This window comes from Lepidochelys olivacea (genome assembly GCF_965140295.1).
Source record: "Lepidochelys olivacea isolate rLepOli2 genome assembly, chromosome: 3".
Lineage (NCBI taxonomy): Eukaryota > Metazoa > Chordata > Testudines > Cheloniidae > Lepidochelys > Lepidochelys olivacea.
Window position 1 is genome coordinate 110338921 of NC_140413.1, and position 20524 is coordinate 110359444.

The 20524-nt window shown below is 41.9% G+C and overlaps 1 protein-coding gene across 2 annotated transcripts in view; it reads left to right on the top strand.

Moving 5' to 3' along the window:
- Nucleotides 1-20524, top strand: part of UTRN (utrophin) — a 583727-nt gene that overhangs the window by 106220 nt on the left and 456983 nt on the right. For both annotated transcript variants that reach the window (XM_084623224.1, XM_084623225.1), the window contains exons 4-5: nt 16765-16857; nt 17687-17764. In XM_084623224.1, coding sequence (XP_084479350.1) covers nt 16765-16857; nt 17687-17764 — 171 coding nt within the window. The remainder of the gene's footprint in view (nt 1-16764; nt 16858-17686; nt 17765-20524) is intronic.

Consider the following 20524-nt stretch of genomic DNA (forward strand, 5'->3'; position numbering starts at 1 on the left):
AGTAGGAGACATTTTTCAAAATTCATCTAGATTCTCCTTTGCTAAATTGCATTCCATTTACCCTGAAAGATGTAACCTGGCTCAGCAAGATAGCTAAAGCCTAGCAGATTGGTGGAATATCAGCATCAGTTTGGGGACAGAACATTTCTTGTATTGGCATAAACTGTATTTATCTGAACTGATCTAAACCTTTGAAAACATTCAGGTTCAGTGTTTGGGCCTGTTCTTATTTCTTCTACTTCTACCTACTTCTTACCAGAGCTCAGAATAGTGCTCTAATCTGTTTTGTTTTTTTTTTGGTAAAGTAATCTTGATATGCAAACATATCCTCATTTTTAATTTTAATATGTTGTGTGAGGATAAATGGCATTTGTCATAAAAGTAATATGAATCAATTAGTTTGCCTCTAAGTTAGGAGCTAGAAATGAAAGTAATAGTCTGCCCATTCAGTGTGATTTTATTATGTTTAATTTTGAACTGAAATATTCTTAACTAGTTAAGGGAAAAAAATCAAAAGAATAGACATTCAAAACTTACTCTTTAAAAATCCAGTTCAAGAGGATGAAGAAAGGAAGGATCTTTGTCTGTAGCATGCATGCATGAACCCAGGCGAGAAAAATGAGCAAGAATTAATAATATCTTTTATCATTTTCAGTGGGACCAGGCTCAGTATATTCGCAGGTGATCAGATAAATCATGGATTTTCTGTTGCAACATGTTTCTTACCTGCTTGTTAGATCTGAAGTTTGCTTCCATATTTTGTTTGCTTTTTTTTTCTTTTCAACATACTGTCAATAGTGTTTCTTATGTTCTGAGAGTACAGTGGCGGTATCTTTATCTTCTGTATTCCGCTCAGAATTATGCAGGTGCACCATGAGTCCAGAGATGGAGAATTTGAAAAGTGTCCGTTGGTCTGCGTGTGCGCCGTAGCTCACCTCATGTCTCTGTCCAAGGGGATGAAGGGCAGGGTGGACTGACTGCCTCTCCAGTTCCGTCTCACTGCTGCATAGTTTGGGTTGGAACCTTTAATGTCCACAGGTTCGGCTTTGCTCTACAAAATAAGAATAATCTAGTTTGTAAATAGTTTTAGCGGTTTTAATAGTTTAGTGTTCTTCTCAAAACCACATGATTCAGGAGAGACATGAAGACTCCATTCCCTCAATGTTCGGCAGGCCTTCTTGGCCTTTACCTGCAGAGAACAAAACCAATTAAAAAAATCCCTGAGAGTATTCATCACTGTAGTGGAAAGAGTGAGAGGGCACGGCATCTCTACCCAGAGAATCTCCAAATGGATCTCGGGTTTCATTCTACTCTATCAGCTATTGAACTTTCCCTCCCCTCTATCCCTCAATGGGGTAAGAGCTCATTCCACCAGAGTGCAAGCAACAACTATGGAATCTCTTCAGGAGGTCCCCCTCCTGGACATCTGTAAAGTAGCATGGCATGGACATGGCACTCCGTTCGTACGTTTTCAAGACACTATGCCCTGGGGCAGGACTCTTCTGCTGATGCCTCCTTTGGGGTGGTGATACTCCACTCAGCCCTAGCATCTATATTGGGGTGGCCAAACTTACTGATGCTCTAAGCCACATATGATAATCTTCAATAGTTCAAGAGCTGGGCGTGTCAGCCAGGGCTGGGGGCTTTAGCCCCACTCCTGCTGAAGCCCGCACCCCAGGAAATCTGCTTCCTCCAGGGTTGAAGCTCCAAGACCCTGTTCCCTGCAGGGCAGAAGCCCCTAGCCCGACTATCCTGCTTCAGGGCAGAAGCCCTGAGCTCCTGCCACCTCAGTCTGGTAGGTGAAGAATGGAGTGGTGGTGTAGGGGGCTCTGCAAACTGCATTTTGAGTGTAGAAGAGTTGCATGCGGCTTGCAAGCCTCGGTTTGGTCACCCCGATCTGTATCCTCGCACCCTCTTCCTACTTAGGTACTGCTTGTCAGTGGAATACAATAGGGAACATCACTCAAAGAGGAAGGGGAGGTAACTGGAGGTTTTCTGAAATGTGTGATCCTTACCTGTATTCCACTACCTGCCTTCTTTCCTCTCCACTTTGGATCTGACCTGAATCACGGTACAGAAGGAAATGTGGAGAGGTGGTTGGTCCTCCCCACCCTTTATTCCCTCGGACTGAGGCATGAGGTGAGCCAGTGTGCATACGTGGACCAACCGACGCTATTTTCAACTTCTCCAGCTCCGGATGCATGGTGCGCATGCGTAACAGTCTGTGAAATACAGATAGGGATCACACATCTTGTAGAACCTCCAGTTACAGTAAGTAACCTCCCTATTTCAGTTCTACAAATACTTTAACCTATATCTGTCATCTTTGTTTAATTAAACTTTGCACTATAGCTCAATGATGAATCTTCTTGCTCTTCACCTGTCTTCTGGAGACTTAATTGGTTATTTGATTGTTTTTATTTTTTAAAAAGCATCAGCATTAATGTTTAATTCTATTAGTTGCTTTTTGGTAAGAAGACCAGAAGACAGAAGACCACAAAGGGCTTAAGTATATTTAACAGGGGACTTAAGCATGGGCTTATGTCCTTTTAAAGAGAATAAGACTTAAGCATATGCTTAAATGAATCACATGCATACGTACTTTGCTAAATTGGGGCCTGAAAAATGTATTCTGTTTGTGTTCGTGTATGTTGGGCCCTGTTGTCCTCCTTTCTATTAGTCCTCCAGATATACGAAAGAAGTTTTTTCACATCTTTATTTACAGAAATATTTTCAAGTTGTGGTCTAAACTTAGAAATTGGGAAGCTACAACAGATTTTATTTGTTGACGCAATCGTGTACGTTGTATAATGACCTTTTCACTTTCTGAACTGTTTCCCACATCAAGTTCCCATGTACTGGACTCATGATTTGGCACTGGGCATGATCAAGTTATCTTTGCTTTTTATTTGGTGCCTATATTATTGAGGAGTGTAACTAAATTGCAAAGGTCATTAGCATAATCTCTTTGGGGAAAAAAATTAAAACATAATAAATAGTTTGTGTTCTAGTTACTTAATTTAACTACATTGATCTCTTCCCCTGATTTAACCTCCATGCCTGCAAGACTAGAGTTGACACATGGCCATAATTTTATATGGGAATGTCCCAATTTTGACTTAACTACTTAGCATCTTATAGGGTGCACAAACTGGACAATTTTGCAGGTTAAAAAATCCCCAACCGTTTCACAATATAATTTAGGCTATCTGGGAAAATATGGCTAAATGACTGGTTTTCAGGAGGCTGTGGATGACCTAATACTTTATTATAGTTCTTGCCAGCACTGCTTTAAACACTGGAACCTGTTGAGTCTCACCACACAGCTGGTGGAGAATTATACCTTCGCTTTTCCAGTACACGCCATTTCCCTGGTGCCCCCTAAGGTGCATCAGTATGAAGCTGACAGGGATCATGACTCTTTTATTTTGTTGCTGCTCTTCTTGCTAATGTTTCTGTAAGCAGAGGATTTTAACAGAGGCTGGATTTCTGCAGGCCGTTTTACCCCCCATGTTGACACATTGTTACTAAAATACTTTTATCACAAGCTATCCTCAATTCATTTAATGAGAAAGGAGAGCATGTTAAATTCTCTGCTACAAGAAATTCTGCTAAAAGTAACCAGGCACTACTTATTATAATGGCTTTTGTTTACAGATTTTATGATTGTGAGTTGATTTTGTTTATAAACTAAAATACATTACAAGTAAAACACAGAGTGCAAACAGTTGAGGTTGTAAAAACAAAATAAATTGCACAGTCCCTGTAACATAAAATAAACTAAGCAACAACCTAGAAAAAGGAAATTTCTTAATGAGAATTTGTGAACCCTCTTATTTCATCATAATTTAATTTGAAATATTTCTCTATTAGTAATAAATGGAAACTTAAGGATGTTTAATTGAAAAATACAGGAAGTCATTTGTTCTAATAAAACTGCACAGATTTGCAAGCTAGCAGCAGAAGCTTACGTATGTAAGTGGATTATCTGAGAGTTGTTAGTAGTATAAGACGACTTAACTTTCAGTAGGCCAGATCTTACTTTATATCATATAAATTTCAGGGAGGAGGAACACTTAGCATAGCTCCACACTGATCTAATGGTGCTACACCCTCCTTTACAAAATTCAACCCATTTGCACAACAGGTAATCCTAGATACACTGAAGGAAATTTGATTCTCTGTCTGTGACACTGACCCACATCCGCTCTGGTTGGTGAATGATGGCCAAGAGCATCTGGGCTTGCTGCTCACAGAGTGAGAGAGGGGGCTTCTTTCAAAGACTGCTGCCTACTTCCCTCCTCTAAACACGGAACAGTCTCACTGGTATGCATGAAACTGAAGCTTGAGGTAACTGACCTTGCAATTACTGACTTGTATCCAGTCAGTCAGTTCTAAGAAGGTAATTGAGAAACTAGTTGAAAGCTGTCTTAAGCTACATGTGTTCTCAGATAACCTGGTTACATGTCATATGGCTCAAAACAATATGAGTGGCACGTCTTCATATGATTAACTGGCAAACTTCCATCCTTGTTCTGCTCTGTTTCTCTGTAGCGCTTAATTCTGGCTACTGTGAGGTTCTGCTCAGAAATCTGGCAGGAGTAAACACAGCGTGTTGGTTCTGCTCCTAATTGATGAATAGTACCCAGGGTGTTTACGGTAGGCAGCAGCACCTTTGCTTATGGAGCTCTCTCATCTGGACAGTTCTTCAAAGCTTCGTTCTTTCCCTGTATTCTTCAACATCTATCTAAAAACCAGCAATGAGTGTTTTGAAATGCCGGAAAAAGATAGCTGGGTATCTGTTATTACTGTTGCAGCACCTGACTGAGATCAACTCCTGGATGAAAAATCGATGCCTAATCTCAGGCAAGATGGCAATGGTGCTTGTGCATAAAGGGAAACACTTTTTAAAAATCAGCCAATAAAACATCTCCTTCAAGAGAGCGTGTCTGAACCATCATTGTCCAAGTGGTTGTAGCCTAGAAAAAAATCCTCCTGAATTTTAGATACCCAGAGAGCAACAGCACTCAAAATGACCTCCAGCTTTCCAAGAGACTTTGGCCTATCTTGTCGGAGATAAAATGAGTCTCGGTAATCTATGCATTTATGACCTCCAGGCTTGACCAACATGCTGTATCTTAAAATGCAGCTAGTGACTGTAAAGTAAACGCCACCTGGTGAAGAGTTTAGCCAGCAACTTGTCTGCTGAACAGCACACTTCATTCAGAGCACATCCTTCAGCGCTTCCGTCACACTCACTGGCCCGTTGAGTATCCGATCAAGTTTAGAAGCCATGGGGTGAAATTCTGGGGAGAGCTACAAGGAGGCACAGCATCAAACTTGCAGCCTGAGGGAGTGGGAGTAAGGTGGCTTTGACATGAAATTATTATAGTACAGTTAAGATGAAAAAAAGTCCGTTCTTGTTCATTAAAGTAGGGATAAAAGAAATATCTAGGTTGGTTTTTTGGTCTCTGATCTAGAGCAGAGTAAATGTTTTAAGATGTTCCACTGCAGTAGTGATGAACCTGGTAGAGATATCTGATGGGATAGATGTAATCAATGGGGCTTCTCACTAGGTCATCTTCTAGATTGGTTTTGTATGTGTCTTATTTCAGTCAACAGAGAGAACCTGAATGGTTCAGAGATATAACATGAGAAGGGGAAATGTGTATCAGTTAAATGACAGGTTTCAGAGTAGCAGCCGTGTTAGTCTGTATTCGCAAAAAGGAAAGGAGTACTTGTGGCACCTTAAAGACTCAAATAAATTGGTGCCACAAGTACTCCTTTCCTTTTGTCAGTTAAATGTTTTCAGCACATGGCCTAAATTTTCAAATTTCATTAGTGTTTTTGATTGCCTCAATTTTCGGATGCTTAAACTGACTCCTTAAAGAAACCAGGTTTTCAGAATTGCTGAGTGCTTACCCTTTAAAAATCAGGCTCCTTTAGGTGTCTCAAGTTGGGCACCCAACATTGAAAATTGAGTCCAATATATAAATCCTTTTTTCTCCCTCTCATGCACCTGCACTGTTCCTTCAATAATTTTTGCTGTTTTAATAGTGTCTACCGTTTAAAAGGACATTATTGACTTAAAGTGATATGCATCTACTTGCTATTATTATATGTATTACATAATGAGAGATCAGAGGAAAAATCTTTATTTTTTCTGTATGTGACTTTGTGCCTCTAACAGCACTCCTGTGTACGGTCAATTTAATCTTTCCACTTGTACAGCCATTCTGTTAGTTTCCCGTGTGTGTGTGTCTTTCACTCAGTAATAAGAAGAGAGAACAATGAAAAAGAATAAAAATGTGTTTGTAAAGTCACAATTGTCAGGAGGATTTAGGGCCAATGTAATTTAGGGTGACCAGATGGCAACAGAAAAATATCGGGACACACTGGGACACCGTTGGCCCAGCTCCTGCTCTCCTGGGGCCCCCTGTCCCCACATCCCACCTCACCCCCCTGCCTGCTGCTGGCTTGCTGTGTCCCTCCCCACCCACCGTCCGCTCACCTCACTCCCCTGCCAGACCCTGCCTCTCGCAAGGAGACAATACAAGTAATTTGATGATAATCCCTTGAATGTGCTTTGGGTTGGCCTATAGAGAGTTCTGGCTTTTCCCTAATACACCCTCCCTTCCCCTGCCCTCCCGCTTAGCCATTTCCCCTCTCGGGTCTTTGAGCCCTGCATGGATTTGAGCAGGCTATATTGCTGGGGTGGCCAAACTTAGACAGGGCCAGCTTTAGGCCTGTGCCCCAGAATCAGGCCCCACGCTGGCACCTTTTTAAGTTTTACTCACGCGGTGGCGCTCTGGGTCTTCAGCGGCACTTTGGTGGTGGGTCCTTCACTTGCTCCGGGTCTTAGGCGGCACCTCGGCGACTGGTCCTTCAGTGCCGCCGAAGACCCGGAGCGAGTGAAGGACCGGCTGCCAAAGTGCCGCCGAAGACCTGGAGCACCACTGGGTGAGTACAAGCAGGTATTCCAGTCAGGCCCCGCACTCCCTACAGCCAGCCCTGCTTACTGACCTCTGAGCCGCATATGACAATCTTCAAAAATTTGAGCGATGGGGTGTGTCTCCTGGGGCTCGGGGCTTCAGCAGGTGCTCCCCATTGGGTAGAAGCCCCAAGATTCCTCTCCCTGATGGGCAGAAGCCCCTACTCCACCACCCTGCTGCAAGACTGAGGTCCTGAGCTCCACCCAGAGTCTGGTAGGTGGAGATGCGGGAGGGGAGCTGTTGGGGGCTCTGTGACCTACGCTTTAATGTTAAAAGAGCCGCATGTGGCTTGCGAGCCACAGTTTGGCCACCCCAGCTATACTGTGTCCAAATCACAGTATACTCTGGGAGCCTAATCATGGTAACAGGTTATTACCCCCAGGGAAGACTTTGTATCAGGATTTGGCCCTAAATATCTTGAGTCAGTTGCACAAGCAAAACCCACAGAGCACATCCCTACTGCCAACAGTCACACCCCAGCCTGTGCCCACAGGTCCAGGCAGTGTGTTAGAAATATTTACTTTCACTGGGGAGGACTTTCTAGGAGTCTGGAATGACCCCACCACTTGTAACTTCTGAGCTCATCTCTTCAGAGTGGTGGTGTCTTTCATCACAAGTCCCACGCTCCACCTAGGCTGGGGAATCAACAAGAGGCTGAGGCAGCATGCACCCCTGAAACTTCAGATTCTACCCTCATTTACACCAGTGCAAATCTGGAGTGACTCCACTGAGGCCAGCGTGGTAACTGAAGCACCCTTGGAGCCCTCCCTCTGGAATGGAGCATTCAGAAGGAGACAGCAGGAGTTTGCTTGTCAGTCGTGATTATGGAGTCTCCTGTTGCAGTAAAATAATTCTAGGGCGGGGGCTGATTTCTGAAAACTCTGGCTCCCTTTAGAGCAGCTGTTTGTGCCCAGAGAGGCAATGTCTGGATCCCCACTGGAGGAGTCAAGGCCATGCGATTTGTGCAACTTGGGAATAGCTGGGGTCGGGGTGTTGTGGCTAACAGCTAGGCTGCTGTGTGTGGGGCACTCACACTGTGCTGAGTCAGGTGCACGCTGCTCCCCCTCCCCCCGCTCACCAGTGTGACCTGGGTAGCAGCTTAGCAGTGCTCAGCCCCCACCTTCCTTGAGTGGAATCAGCACGTGCAGAGCTCCAGCAGCCCCGCCCCAGGTGTAGTTGGGCACCTCTTCTCCCTGGCTCTGCTGTGAGCTCGGTGGGCCGGTCTGCGCATGCCCTGCTGGTGATGATGCTGCTATTAGCTCTGTGGGGCACCTTCCTTCCCCCGCTCCCCCTGTGGAAAAACAGTGGGGAAAGAAAAGCTTGGAAACAGCTTCTGGACAGCTGCCAGCTTCTGGCAGCCCCCCCATTGAACATGGAGCCGTGTCTCATTTCAGAGCCGGCAGTTCTAGCCCTTCCACTGCATCCACAGATCCAGCCCCGGGGGACTCACTGCCTGGCTCTGGGTGCGAGCTGCCCTGCCCAGCCCTTCTTAGGGGCACCCTGAGCGCAGGAGGGGACCCCGCTCCAGGGCTGTCACTCAGCCCTGGGTGCCGAGAGCCATTGGAACACTTCAGCCTGGGGGCTGGGCCAGGGGTCAGCAGCCTTCCAGGCTCAATTGGCTGGGGTGAGTTTTCCTCTCTGTTGCCACAGAGTGAGTCTTCCTGATGGCAGAGCTTTCTGGGGGTGCTGCCCCCACCCCTTAAAATAAATGTGGGACTTCAGTTAATTTTGGATCGGATTCCAAAGCTTGTTCGCCAAGAGCAAGCACGTGCCTGGTGCTTGCCTCACTCCTTCGCTGGACCTCCCTCCCCCAACCTGCCGTGAGACCCCTGAACCCTGCCTGCCTCCTCACTCCCCTGCCCGCTGCTCACCTCCTCACCTGGATATCGGGACAAACAGCATCCTGATCGTACGTCAATTGGGACGCAGGACAAAGGGTTAAATATCAGGACAGTCCCGATTTTATTGGGATGTCTGGTCACCCTAAATGGAGTATCTGAATCTACTAATTTTGACAGGTTTCAGAGTAACAGCCGTGTTAGTCTGTATTCCCAAAAAGAAAAGGAGTACTTGTGGCACCTTAGAGACTAACCAATTTATCTGAGCATAAGCTTTCGTGAGCTACAGCTCACTTCATCGGATGCATCCGATGAAGTGAGCTGTAGCTCACGAAAGCTTATGCTCAGATAAATTGGTTAGTCTCTAAGGTGCCACAAGTACTCCTTTTCTTTCTACTAATTTTGGTCTGTTAAGTAGCTTTCAAATGATAGTGTCCCTTAAAACTTCTCATCTGATTCTGTTATTTGGTGAGTAACCAGTTTTCATTATATAACCTGTTAAATTTCATAGATTCATAGATATTTAGGTCAGAAGGGACCATTATGATCATCTAGTCTGACCTCCTGCACAATGCAGGCCACAGAATTTCACCCACCACTCCTAAAAAAGACCTTACACCTATATCTGTGCTATTGAAGTCCTCAAATTGTAGTTTGAAGACCTCAAGGAGCAGAGAATCCTCCAGCAAGTGACCCGTGCCCCATGCTACAGAGGAAGGCGAAAAACCTCCAGGGCCTTCCAATCTGCCCTGGAGGAAAATTCCTTCCCGACCCCAAATATGGCGATCAGCTAAACCCTGAGCATATGGGCAAGACTCATCAGCCAGATACTACAGAAAATTCTTTCCCGGGTAACTTGGATCTTACCCCATCTAAAAACCCATCACAGGCCATTGGGCCTATTTACCATGAATATTTAATTACCAAAACCATGTTATCCCATCATACCATCTCCTCCATAAACTTATCGAGTTTAATCTTAAAGCAAGATAGATCTTTTGCCCCCACTACTTCCCTCGGAAGGCTATTCCAAAACTTCACTCCTCTGATGGTTAGAAACCTTCGTCTAATTTCTAATCTAAATTTCCTAGTGGCCAGTTTATATCCATTTGTTCTTGTGTCCACATTGGTACTGAGTTTAAATAATTCCTCTCCCTCTCTGGTATTTATCCCTCTGATATATTTATAGAGAGCAATCATATCTCCCCTCAACCTTCTTTTAGTTAGGCTAAACAAGCCAAGCTCCCTGAGTCTCTTTTCATAAGACAAGTTTTCCATTCCTCGGATCATCCTAGTAGCCCTTCTCTGTACCTGTTCCAGTTTGAATTCATCCTTCTTAAACATGGGAGACCAGAACTGCACACAGTATTCCAGGTGAGGTCTCACCAGTGCCTTATATAACGGTACTAAAACCTCCTTATCCCTACTGGAAATACCTCTCCTGATGCATCCCAAGACGACATTAGCTTTTTTAACAGCCATATCACATTGGCAGCTCATAGTCATCCTATGATCAACCAATACTCCAAGGTCCTTTTCCTCCTCCGTTACTTCTAGTTGATGCGTCCCTAGCTTATAACTAAAATTCTTGTTATTAATCCCTAAATGCATGACCTTACACTTCTCACTATTAAATTTCATCCTATTCCTATTACTCCAGTTTACAAGGTCATCCAGATCCTCCTGTAGGGTATCCCTGTCCTTCTCTAAATTAGCAATACTTCCCAGCTTTGTATCATCTGCAAACTTTATTAGCACACTCCCACTTTTTGTGCCCAGGTCAGTAATAAAAAGATTAAATAAGATTGGTCCCAAAACTGATCCTTGAGGAACTCCACTGGTAACCTCCCTCCAACTTGACAGTTCACCTTTCAGTAGGACCCGTTGTAGTCTCCCCTTCAACCAATTCCCTATCCACCTTTCAATTTTCCTATTGATGCCCATCTTATCCAATTTAACTAATAATTCCCCATGTGGCACAGTATCAAACGCCTTACTAAAATCTAAGTAAATTAGATCCACTGCGTTTCCTTTATCTAAAAAATCTGTTACTCTCTCAAAGAAGGAGATCAGGTTGGTTTGGCACGATCTACCTTTTGTAAAACCATGTTGTATTTTGTCCCATTTACCATTGACTTCAATGTCCTTAACTACCTTCTCCTTCAAAATTTTTTCCAAGACCTTGCATACTACAGATGTCAAACTAACAGGCCTATAATTACTTGGATCACTTTTTTTCCCTTTCTTAAAAATAGGAACTATGTTAGCAATTCTCCAATCATACGGTACAACCCCTGAGTTTACAGATTCATTAAAAATTCTTGCTAATGGGCTTGCAATTTCTTGTGCCAATTCTTTTAATATTCTTGGATGAAGATTATCTGGGCCCCCCGATTTAGTCCCATTAAGCTGTTTGAGTTTTGCTTCTACCTCAGATATGGTGATGTCTACCTCCATATCCTCATTCCCATTTATCATGCTACCATTATCCCTAAGATCCTCTTTAGTCTTATTAAAGACTGAGGCAAAGTATTTGTTTAGATATTGGGCCATGCCTAGATTATCCTTGACCTCCACTCCATCCTCAGTTTTTAGCGGTCCCACTTCTTCTTTCTTTGTTTTCTTCCTATTTATATGACTATAGAACCTTTTACTATTGGTTTTAATTCCCTTTGCAAGGTCCAACTCTACTTGACTTTTAGCCTGTCTCACTTTATCCCTACATATTCTGACCTCAATAAGGTAGCTTTCCTTACTGATCCCTCCCTTCTTCCACTCCCTATATGCTTTCTGCTTTTTCTTAATTACCTCTCTAAGATGCTTGCTCATCCAGCTTGGTCTACAACTCCTGCCTATGAATTTTTTCCCCTTTCTTGGGATGCAGGCTTCCGATAGCTTCTGCAGCTTTAATTTAAAATAATCCCAGGCCTCCTCTACCTTTAAACCCATAAATTCTTCAGTCCAATCCACTTCCCTAACTAATTTCCTTAATTTTTGAAAGTCAGACCTTTTGAAATCAAAAACCCTAGTTGCAGATTTATTTTTGTTAATCCTTCCATTCAGTTTGAACTGAATTAGCTCATGATCACTTGAGCCAAGATTATCCCCTACAACCATTTCCTCTATGAGGTCCTCATTACTCACCAAGACCAAATCTAAAATGGCATCCCCTCTAGTCGGTTCAGCAACTACTTGCTGAAGGAATCCATCAGCTATCACATCTAGGAAAATCTGAGCCCTATTATTATTACTAGCACTCGTCCTCCAGTCTATATCTGGGAAGTTAAAGTCTCCCATGATCACACAGTTTCCATTAGTATTTACTTTATTAAAAACATTAAAAAGGGCTCTATCCATATCCAAATTAGATCCCGGCGGTCTATAGCACACCCCAAGCACTATCCCAGGGGAGGCTCTAATAGTTTTCTTCCCCAATTTAATTGTTGCCCAGACAGACTCAGTCATATCCATTTCATCGCTTCTTATTTCTTTACATTCTATCTCATCATTGATATACAGTGCTACTCCACCACCTTTACCTTTATTTCGGTCTTTCCTAAACAGCACATACCCTTCAATACCTGTAGCCCAGTCATGACTACTATTCCACCAGGTCTCTGTTATACCTATAATATCTGGTTTCACTTCCTGCACCAGTAACTCTAGTTCCTCCATTTTGTTACCTAGGCTCCTTGCATTGGTGTACAAACATCTTAATTTTTGCTGTTTGGCCTCACTCACATTCTGTACCCTATTAGGCACGGTTATTTTACTACCAGTATAACCTATTAGACTTGTATCTACACTGCCCTTCCTCCTACCTACAGCTGTATCCACTCTATGCTAAATTCTGGCGTGGTGATTACCTGGACATCTCCCAACCATCTCCCCCAAATTCCTAGTTTAAAGCTCCCTTAATCAGTTGTGCCAGCCTCCATCCTAGAAGTCTATTTCCTTCCCTACTCAGATGAAGTCCATCCCGAGAGAACTGTCCTCTATCCATGAATGCCTCCCAATGGCCATACATCCCAAAGCCCTCCTTATAGCACCACTGCCTAAGCCATCTATTGATAGTCATAATCTTGTCACACCTTTGTTGCCCTTCTCTAGGAACAGGCAGAATCCCACTAAAGATCACCTGAGCCTCAATTTCCTTAAGCGTCCTCCCCAGCCTAGCATAGTCTCCCTTAATACTTACCAGCGACAATCTAGCCGTATCATTTGTTCCCACATGAAGGATAATTAGGGTGTAATTAGGGTGAAAATTTGTTTCTTCTGGACTCCTCTTCCGCCTTTCATTTTCTCTTACTTCCTGGCTGATGGCGTGATGTGTTTGCACTTGCCACTGGCTTCAGGTCCTGGTCTAATTTGTCTGATTGTCACTTTAATAGTGTTTAGTACCTCCGTTTTGATCTCTTCAGTGATAAAATGGCTGTTTTATGGGATATCATTAGGCCTCCATTGCTTTGCCCTTGTGTAGTTACTTTCACCTGTGAAAAGTGAATATAAAATACACCAGTTCCGAATGGCAACATTTTATTCTCACTTTGCATCGGTGTAAATGGCAGTGGTGGAAAATTTTGCTAATTTTTTTTTTTAACAGTCCTGATCTGAAGTCCATTGAAGTAATTGGGAGACAGTTATTCTATTGATTTCCTGGGGCTTTGTATCTGGCCATTAACACATTGCTATAAAAATAACACTTATGTAGTTCCCTTCCTACAAGGGTCCAAAGTGCTTAGCAAAATTTACAAAATAGTGAATTATATCAGAAACTATGCTCTATGACTCTCTATTTTGGGGGGAAAAAAGGAAAAATAATTCCCAAGGCATATTGGATGGCAATCTAACAAAGTACTAAGATACCTTTATTATTTTATCATCTGACCCTAGTTCTCATCCCAGTACCGTGCATTGTTTTCTCTGGAAGCTTTCTACAAATCTACAAAACAGTTTTTTTAATATTGCTTTATCTATCTGTTTGTTTTGAGGATAATGAATGCTGTAGTAAAGCAGAAATGAGTAGTTTAAATTTCAGAAATAATCTAAAGCTCTTTTGATGGCTGTTTAAACTGGCAGAAGAAAGTGTTGCTCTGATGCCAGTGAAATAAAACCATTCTCTTGGAAAAGCGGATCGAAACTTTTTCAAGCAGTACAGTATGTGGAAAGTTACTTGTAGATGGAAAAATATCATGACCTGCACAACAAAATGTCTCAGAGCAGGAAATAATCAGGTTTTTCTTCGTATACTTAAAACATCCAAGTTGGGAAAAAAATCAGATGGTATATGTCCAGAACCTCCTAAATGTAATACAGCACAATGAAGATCTTTTTATCCTCTCCAACAAAACTGTTACAATCCCACAGCAGAGACAGAAAAGTTGCTTGTGGGCTATTTATCAAAATGCACGTCAGGATATTTGATATTGGTATTTTCAGGCTCTGCACATTTTCTAGATCTCTGTGAATCTTTGTGTGTGTGTTAGCCACTAATATGAAGAGGAATGCAATTCTGGGGTGATGCACACATAACTCGAGCCTATAACCGTGGACACACAATAGAATACTTGTTCTTCTTTCTGTAAGACAATTGGCAAGATTGTAGGAAACTTTTATCAGTGCATCAAACTAACGACAACAGATTCCTGAGGGAAAGAAATCCTTGGACTTCCGGAATATTAACTTCCCTACCCTCTTCCTTTCCCCATGGCCACAAATCTGGCACCTTTGGTTCTGCTATTTAGCAACTGGGCAGGGGTAGACTCTGTAGTAGCCCCCTAGCCCAACCATTTACATACACATTAGCAGGTACTTGCTTTTATAGGGGGGGGAAGGGGGGCCTTGGGGCTTCCTCCAATTAGTCAAGCTTCCATTGGCCCCTCATGGTCAGGTAGTTTGTAATCAACAGGAGCAGCGACTCGTGCACCTTAATTGCCATGACCCCATCACCTATCCGTTGATCCAATCCTAAATTAAGTTGGCTTGTATGCTGGTATTCGTGGTAAAAGTAATTTGTGATGGCCGAGCTGCTCCCATGGCACACCACATTGTGTGGGAGTATCCAAAAAATTCCACCTTCTCCTTTCTCCCATTCTGCCATCCCAGGCCAAGTTTAAAGGTTGAGATTGAACTGTACGACACATACATCACCTGAAAAGCATATGCGAATAGTGTGAATATGTGGTGGTCTTACCATGCTTGGAAGGGTATAGTTACACTTATTAAATACTGATATGTAATGTTCCTGCTCATAAACTCTAATTTGTGCACATTATCTCATCATTACTCTGTTTGGAATTATAGTATGTCCATTGCATTGCTCTCTCTATCCTAGACTTGTGTGTGTATATATACGCTCTGTACACACTTTTTATAAAATCGATTGTGACAGTAATTGACTGGTAACCCTTCTGCCAGAAAAGTTTATTGCATTAATTTAATGTCAGAAATCTTGGATGGTTGCTACTTTAAAAAATAAAAATAAAAAAAATAACGTTGAGCTGTGTCAGTTACATGAGCATCCTTACTATTTTTTTTCAGATGGTTTTAGTTAAAACTGGGGACTGCACTTTGATTGCAATTATGCTGATGTGAACGAGATCACAATGTGGTTCAGTGTCTGAAATAGCTTAACTTTGATTCTATAAATTCTTTTAATAGTATCAGACCTTTCTGGCAGCTGTTGCTCTAACTAAGGTTTTAAGTTTTGAAACCAAAAAGTAGCTTTGAAACAATAAACATTATTAAAAAAAAATTGGCTGCTTCGGGTCACATGTAAATAATCCCGTTTTGCAATTGTGTTGATGTTACAAAGCGTGAGTTCTGCTTTTTCTGCTTTAATGTATTAGTAGAACTCGGCAATTCTTGTCTCTTTTTATAAACCTGTCATTGGGGAAAGAGGAGCCAGGACAGTGAATGTGGTAATAGCACAACTACTTGACATAACTGTGTAAATTGACGGGTTTTGCTTTCTGAAAAAGAGTGGCATGTAGTTAAGGGGATGGTGTAGTGAAATTCTGAAATGTTATGGACATTAGACACCTTTTGGAATTATTTTGTTCTCCAATCTGGCACTCATCTGCATATCACACAGCCAGTAGATGAATGTAACACACTAATCTGGCTACCGGCTGCCTGTGTTTTTTCCAGTCCCATTTCCATAGAATCTGTGATTGGATCCATGGATAATGAGACTAAAGGGAAGTATAGGAAAGGATTGATATTACAATTTTGTTGCCTAACTTACACCAATTATGTACCCATTTCAGTAGAAATGGTTACTGGGATTCTGTTCCTGTACTTTTTTTCCATGAAAATGAATACATGGCTGGGGGAAAAAAGTGAACAGTTTCAAAATATTAATGGAAACCCCAATTTCTGCATCTTCTAGTCAACTGATCTGGACAGAAGTGGTGGTGTTCCTTCCTAAGGACTCAATTCAAAGCCCATTGAAGACAACAGAAAGATTCCCAGTGACTTCAATGAGCTTTGGATCAGCCCCACAATGAAAAGCAACACCACCAAGAGAATTTAGTCAAGAATCTTGCTGTTGAGAATCTGTCTTGGTTCTGCCTTAGGTGTAGCTAGAACAGAACATTTCTTCTCAAAGAAATCTCCAAAAGTATAGCACATGGGGTTTTTTCCCTGGGGTGTTGAAGCACCTACATTAAAGTTAGTACGAGCTGGGGGTGCTCAGAGAGTGTCGATATTAGGCTGTAGATGTACAGTGAAGGAGAAAGCAAAAAGGTAAGGAAAGAATTTTCATCTGTAGAGGATGGCCACAACTCACAGTTGTGGGACTCTTCTTTTTTCCTTTATTACAATAATCGTGAATTGAAAATATGATGAAAAATTAAAATTTCTCTAATTTTAAAGAGGCTTCTGTTGCTGAAATAAAACTCTCATTTTGTTCCCATATTATTTTTTTTCTGTAGAGTGGGAAGCCACCAATTAAGGATATGTTCACAGAGCTCAAGGATGGAAGGAAGCTTTTGGATCTTCTAGAAGGGCTCACAGGAAATCCACTGGTAAGAAAAGTATTAGTTAGTGATTGTGAAGGATGGTAACCACCTGACCTGTGCTTCCTAAATACAAACATCCCACTATGTAGTGCATGTAACTTTGGGCTTGATCTAAAGCCCATTGAAGTTGCAAGGCATCACAAGAGGGAGAGTCTTTCATGCTTTGATACCCGTTTGTGGCAGTCCAGGATAAGCTTTATGGCGCTGATCCTGCAATTAGATCCTCGCACCAGTAGGGCAATAGGGCTCCACGCAGGCCTGCTGCACGAATCAGATTGTGGTAGCACAGGGGAAATGTAGTGGCTGGTGTTGTCAAGTATTGCTTTGAATTTTAAATTCTCTTTGCCCCTACCCAAAGTAGGGCATGAAAAAAGAGGAAGTGCAGCCTCTCCCCAGTGCTCAAGGCCTCAGTTGTCTTATGGGTGTCAAAACAACAAATTGCTTCTTGTTCCTTTCCAGGAGCCAATAATCCCAGCTGCTCTGTCGAACTGCCAAAAACTTCACCTTCCCCCCCACTTGGGAACTTCCACAAGGCAGTTATGTTACCACTACAAAATTCCGCAGCACATTGAAAATTTAAAACTTACGAAGTTTTGTATAAATTTGAAACATTCTGAAACTGAGGTTTGTTTCAACATATAAGGAGTATTGTATTAAGTGTTACTCTTTTTTTCATAGTTCAGTAAACATTCTTTAATCTGCAGTTTTCCTTATTTTTCTGTTTTTCTTTATAAAAATAACAGGATAAAATGACAAATTTCCCGTTTTTCTGTTTGTTTTCAACTGTCAAGTGTTTTGACACGAACAAAATGTAACTTTGTATTTTTATTCTTAGCCCAAAGAACGTGGTTCCACAAGAGTACATGCCCTAAATAATGTCAACAGAGTACTGCAAGTTTTACATCAGAACAGTGTAAGTTTATACTGTAACTTAAAATATTTTTTGTGGTAATTTTGGTTTAATAAGTCTTCTCAGATAAGACTTGGAATTGCAGATCATAAACCAGTTGCACATAGCAAATAAAAATGCCACCAGACAATGAAAACTATTCACAATTCAGGTGGTCAGTATTTTCAACTGTCTAATATTTTTGTGAAATAATTAAATGCAAGCAAGATGTTACGAAAATGGCATAGTTTTGGATGAGATTTTGATGAAGAGGAACTGAATGGTTATAGGCATTTGTTCTCTGTGTGGGTTAAACTGTTTTACGTTTTCATCTCTCATTATTTGCCGCTTATAAGTCATTATCACTTCTAGTTGGTGTATGTTATTGAATCAATATTATTTAATCTGGTTTCTTAGATGCACTCATGATAGTAGTGTTTGAGCACTACTTCACCAAACCTTTGGTATGTAAACTATATATGGCACATATGGCTTCTTTAGAAATCTCTATGATTCAGCCGGTAGAAGTGTCCTGAAGAGTCGTTTGATCAATCCTCAATTGGTCTAATGGCAACAGGCCTTAGAAATAACACATGATAGATATTATTTAAAATTAAAAATACAATATATTGAATTTTAAGCACGTGCTTGAATGTTAGTGGGATTGGAGACTTTGATTGTTAATTCTCTGGAGCAGGGAGTATGTTTCTATAATTTGTGCCGTCCCTAGCACAGTACGGCTCTGCTCTTTCCATTGCTGTAATACATACAATAATTTTAGAGAACATTTGTTAAAATATTTGTTACTTCCCTCTTACCTAGGAGCTTAGGGGCTATAAAATATCAATAACTTTTGAAAGAATTAGTATTGAGCATTTAAAAAAAAAATTCTAAGGAACAGGTGAGTACTAGATGTCAAAATTTACAGTGATTGCTGTGACTTCAGTTCACTCATGTGAGCAGAATAGTTTAGAATATGATGATAGAAAAAGCTATTTGAAGATCAGAACATGCAATGGTTTTCATACTGTATAGTTACAGGGTTGGATGTAGGATTTAGTACAGATACAGAGAGGATATTGAAAGAGTTGTCTATAATCACACAGGTTCCAAAACCATAAGCATTTCTGTTACGTGTTCTCAGAACCTTTCCTTCTCCACTCAGATTAAATCACACCTTTTACAAAATAATTTTCAGCAGGCGGCACTTGGAGTCCTTCCATTATAATGTGTTCCCCTCTTTGCATCCTAGTTGTCTTTCCAGTGTTATGGTTAAATTATCTGCATTGGTGACTATTTTTTCTCTCTCTCCCTCCCTTCCCATCCCATTGCCTTCCTCACTGTCTCTCCAAAAACATAAGTTTCTGCTGCTTTAAAATGTGTGTCTTCCTGAAAAGTGACTCTGAGGTTCCATGTCTGTCCCAGTGATTCCATGTCAGTTTCATTCTCCTAACAAACAGAAAGATTGGTTGAAAAGGTGACACTCGGCACTAATTCAGTGGAGTTACATAGGCAGACTGAAGAATCTGTAGTATTGGTGATAATTCAGAGATTGCAAGGGCAGAAGGGACTATTCTGATAATTTTGTCTGACCTCCTGTGTAACACAGGCCGTAGAGCATCTCCAAAATAATTCACAGAACATATCTTTTAGGAAAACATCCATTCTTGATTTAAAAATTGCCAGAGATGGAGAATCTGTCATGGCCCTTAGTAAATTGTTCCAGTGATTAATTACCCCCACCTTTAAAAATGTACACCTTATTTCCATCCTGTCTAGCTTCAGCTTCCAGCCATTGGATTGGGTTATACCTTTCTCTGGTAGATTGAAGAGTCCATTATCAAATTTGTTTCCCAAATAGGTAGTTATACACTGTAATCAAATCACCCCTTTAACCTTCTCTTTATTAAGATAAATAGATTGAGCTTCTTGAGTCTGTCACTGTAAATCACGTTTTCTAATCCTTTAATCATTGGCATAAATTATATTACCCTCCAGCACATGTCACTTAACTTGAAGTCCTGTCCCACATGTTCACACAGCTTTTTCTTCCCTACACATTATAGATAGGAGCATAAGGAGCTCGTCGTCATGTTCCCTTGTGTGATTTATAGCAGACACCAACTAGTAATAGAAGATTAGGGTTGGAAGAGACCTTAGGAGGTCATCTAGAACAACCCCCTGCTCAAAGCAGGACCAACACCAACTAAATCATCTTACCCAGGGCTTTTTCAAGCTAGGCCTTAAAAACTTCTAAGGATGGAGATTCTACCACCTCTCTAGATAACCCATTCCAGTGCTTCACCACCCTTCTAGTGAAATAGTGTTTCCTAGTATCAACCTAGACCTCCCCCGCTGCAACTCGAGACCATTGCTCCTTGTTCTGTCATCTGCCACCACTGAGAACAGCTGAGCTCCATCCTTTTTGGAACCCCCCTTCAGGTAGTTGAAGGCTGCTAGCAAATCCGTCACCACTCTTCTCTTCTGCAGACTAAACAAGCTCAGTTTCCTCAGCCTCACCTCGTAAGTTATGTGCCCCAGCCCCCTGATCATTTTCGTTGCTCTCCGCTGGACTCTCTCCAATTTGTCTACATCCTTCTGTAGAGGGGTGGGGCCCAAAACTGGACACTGTACTCCGTGTGCGGCCTCACCAGTGCCGAATAGAGGGGAATAATCACTTCCCTTGATCTGCTGGCAGTGCTCCTACTAATACAGCCCAGTATGCCATTGGCCTTCTTGGCAATGAGGGCACACTGCTGACTCATATCCAGCTTCTTATCCACT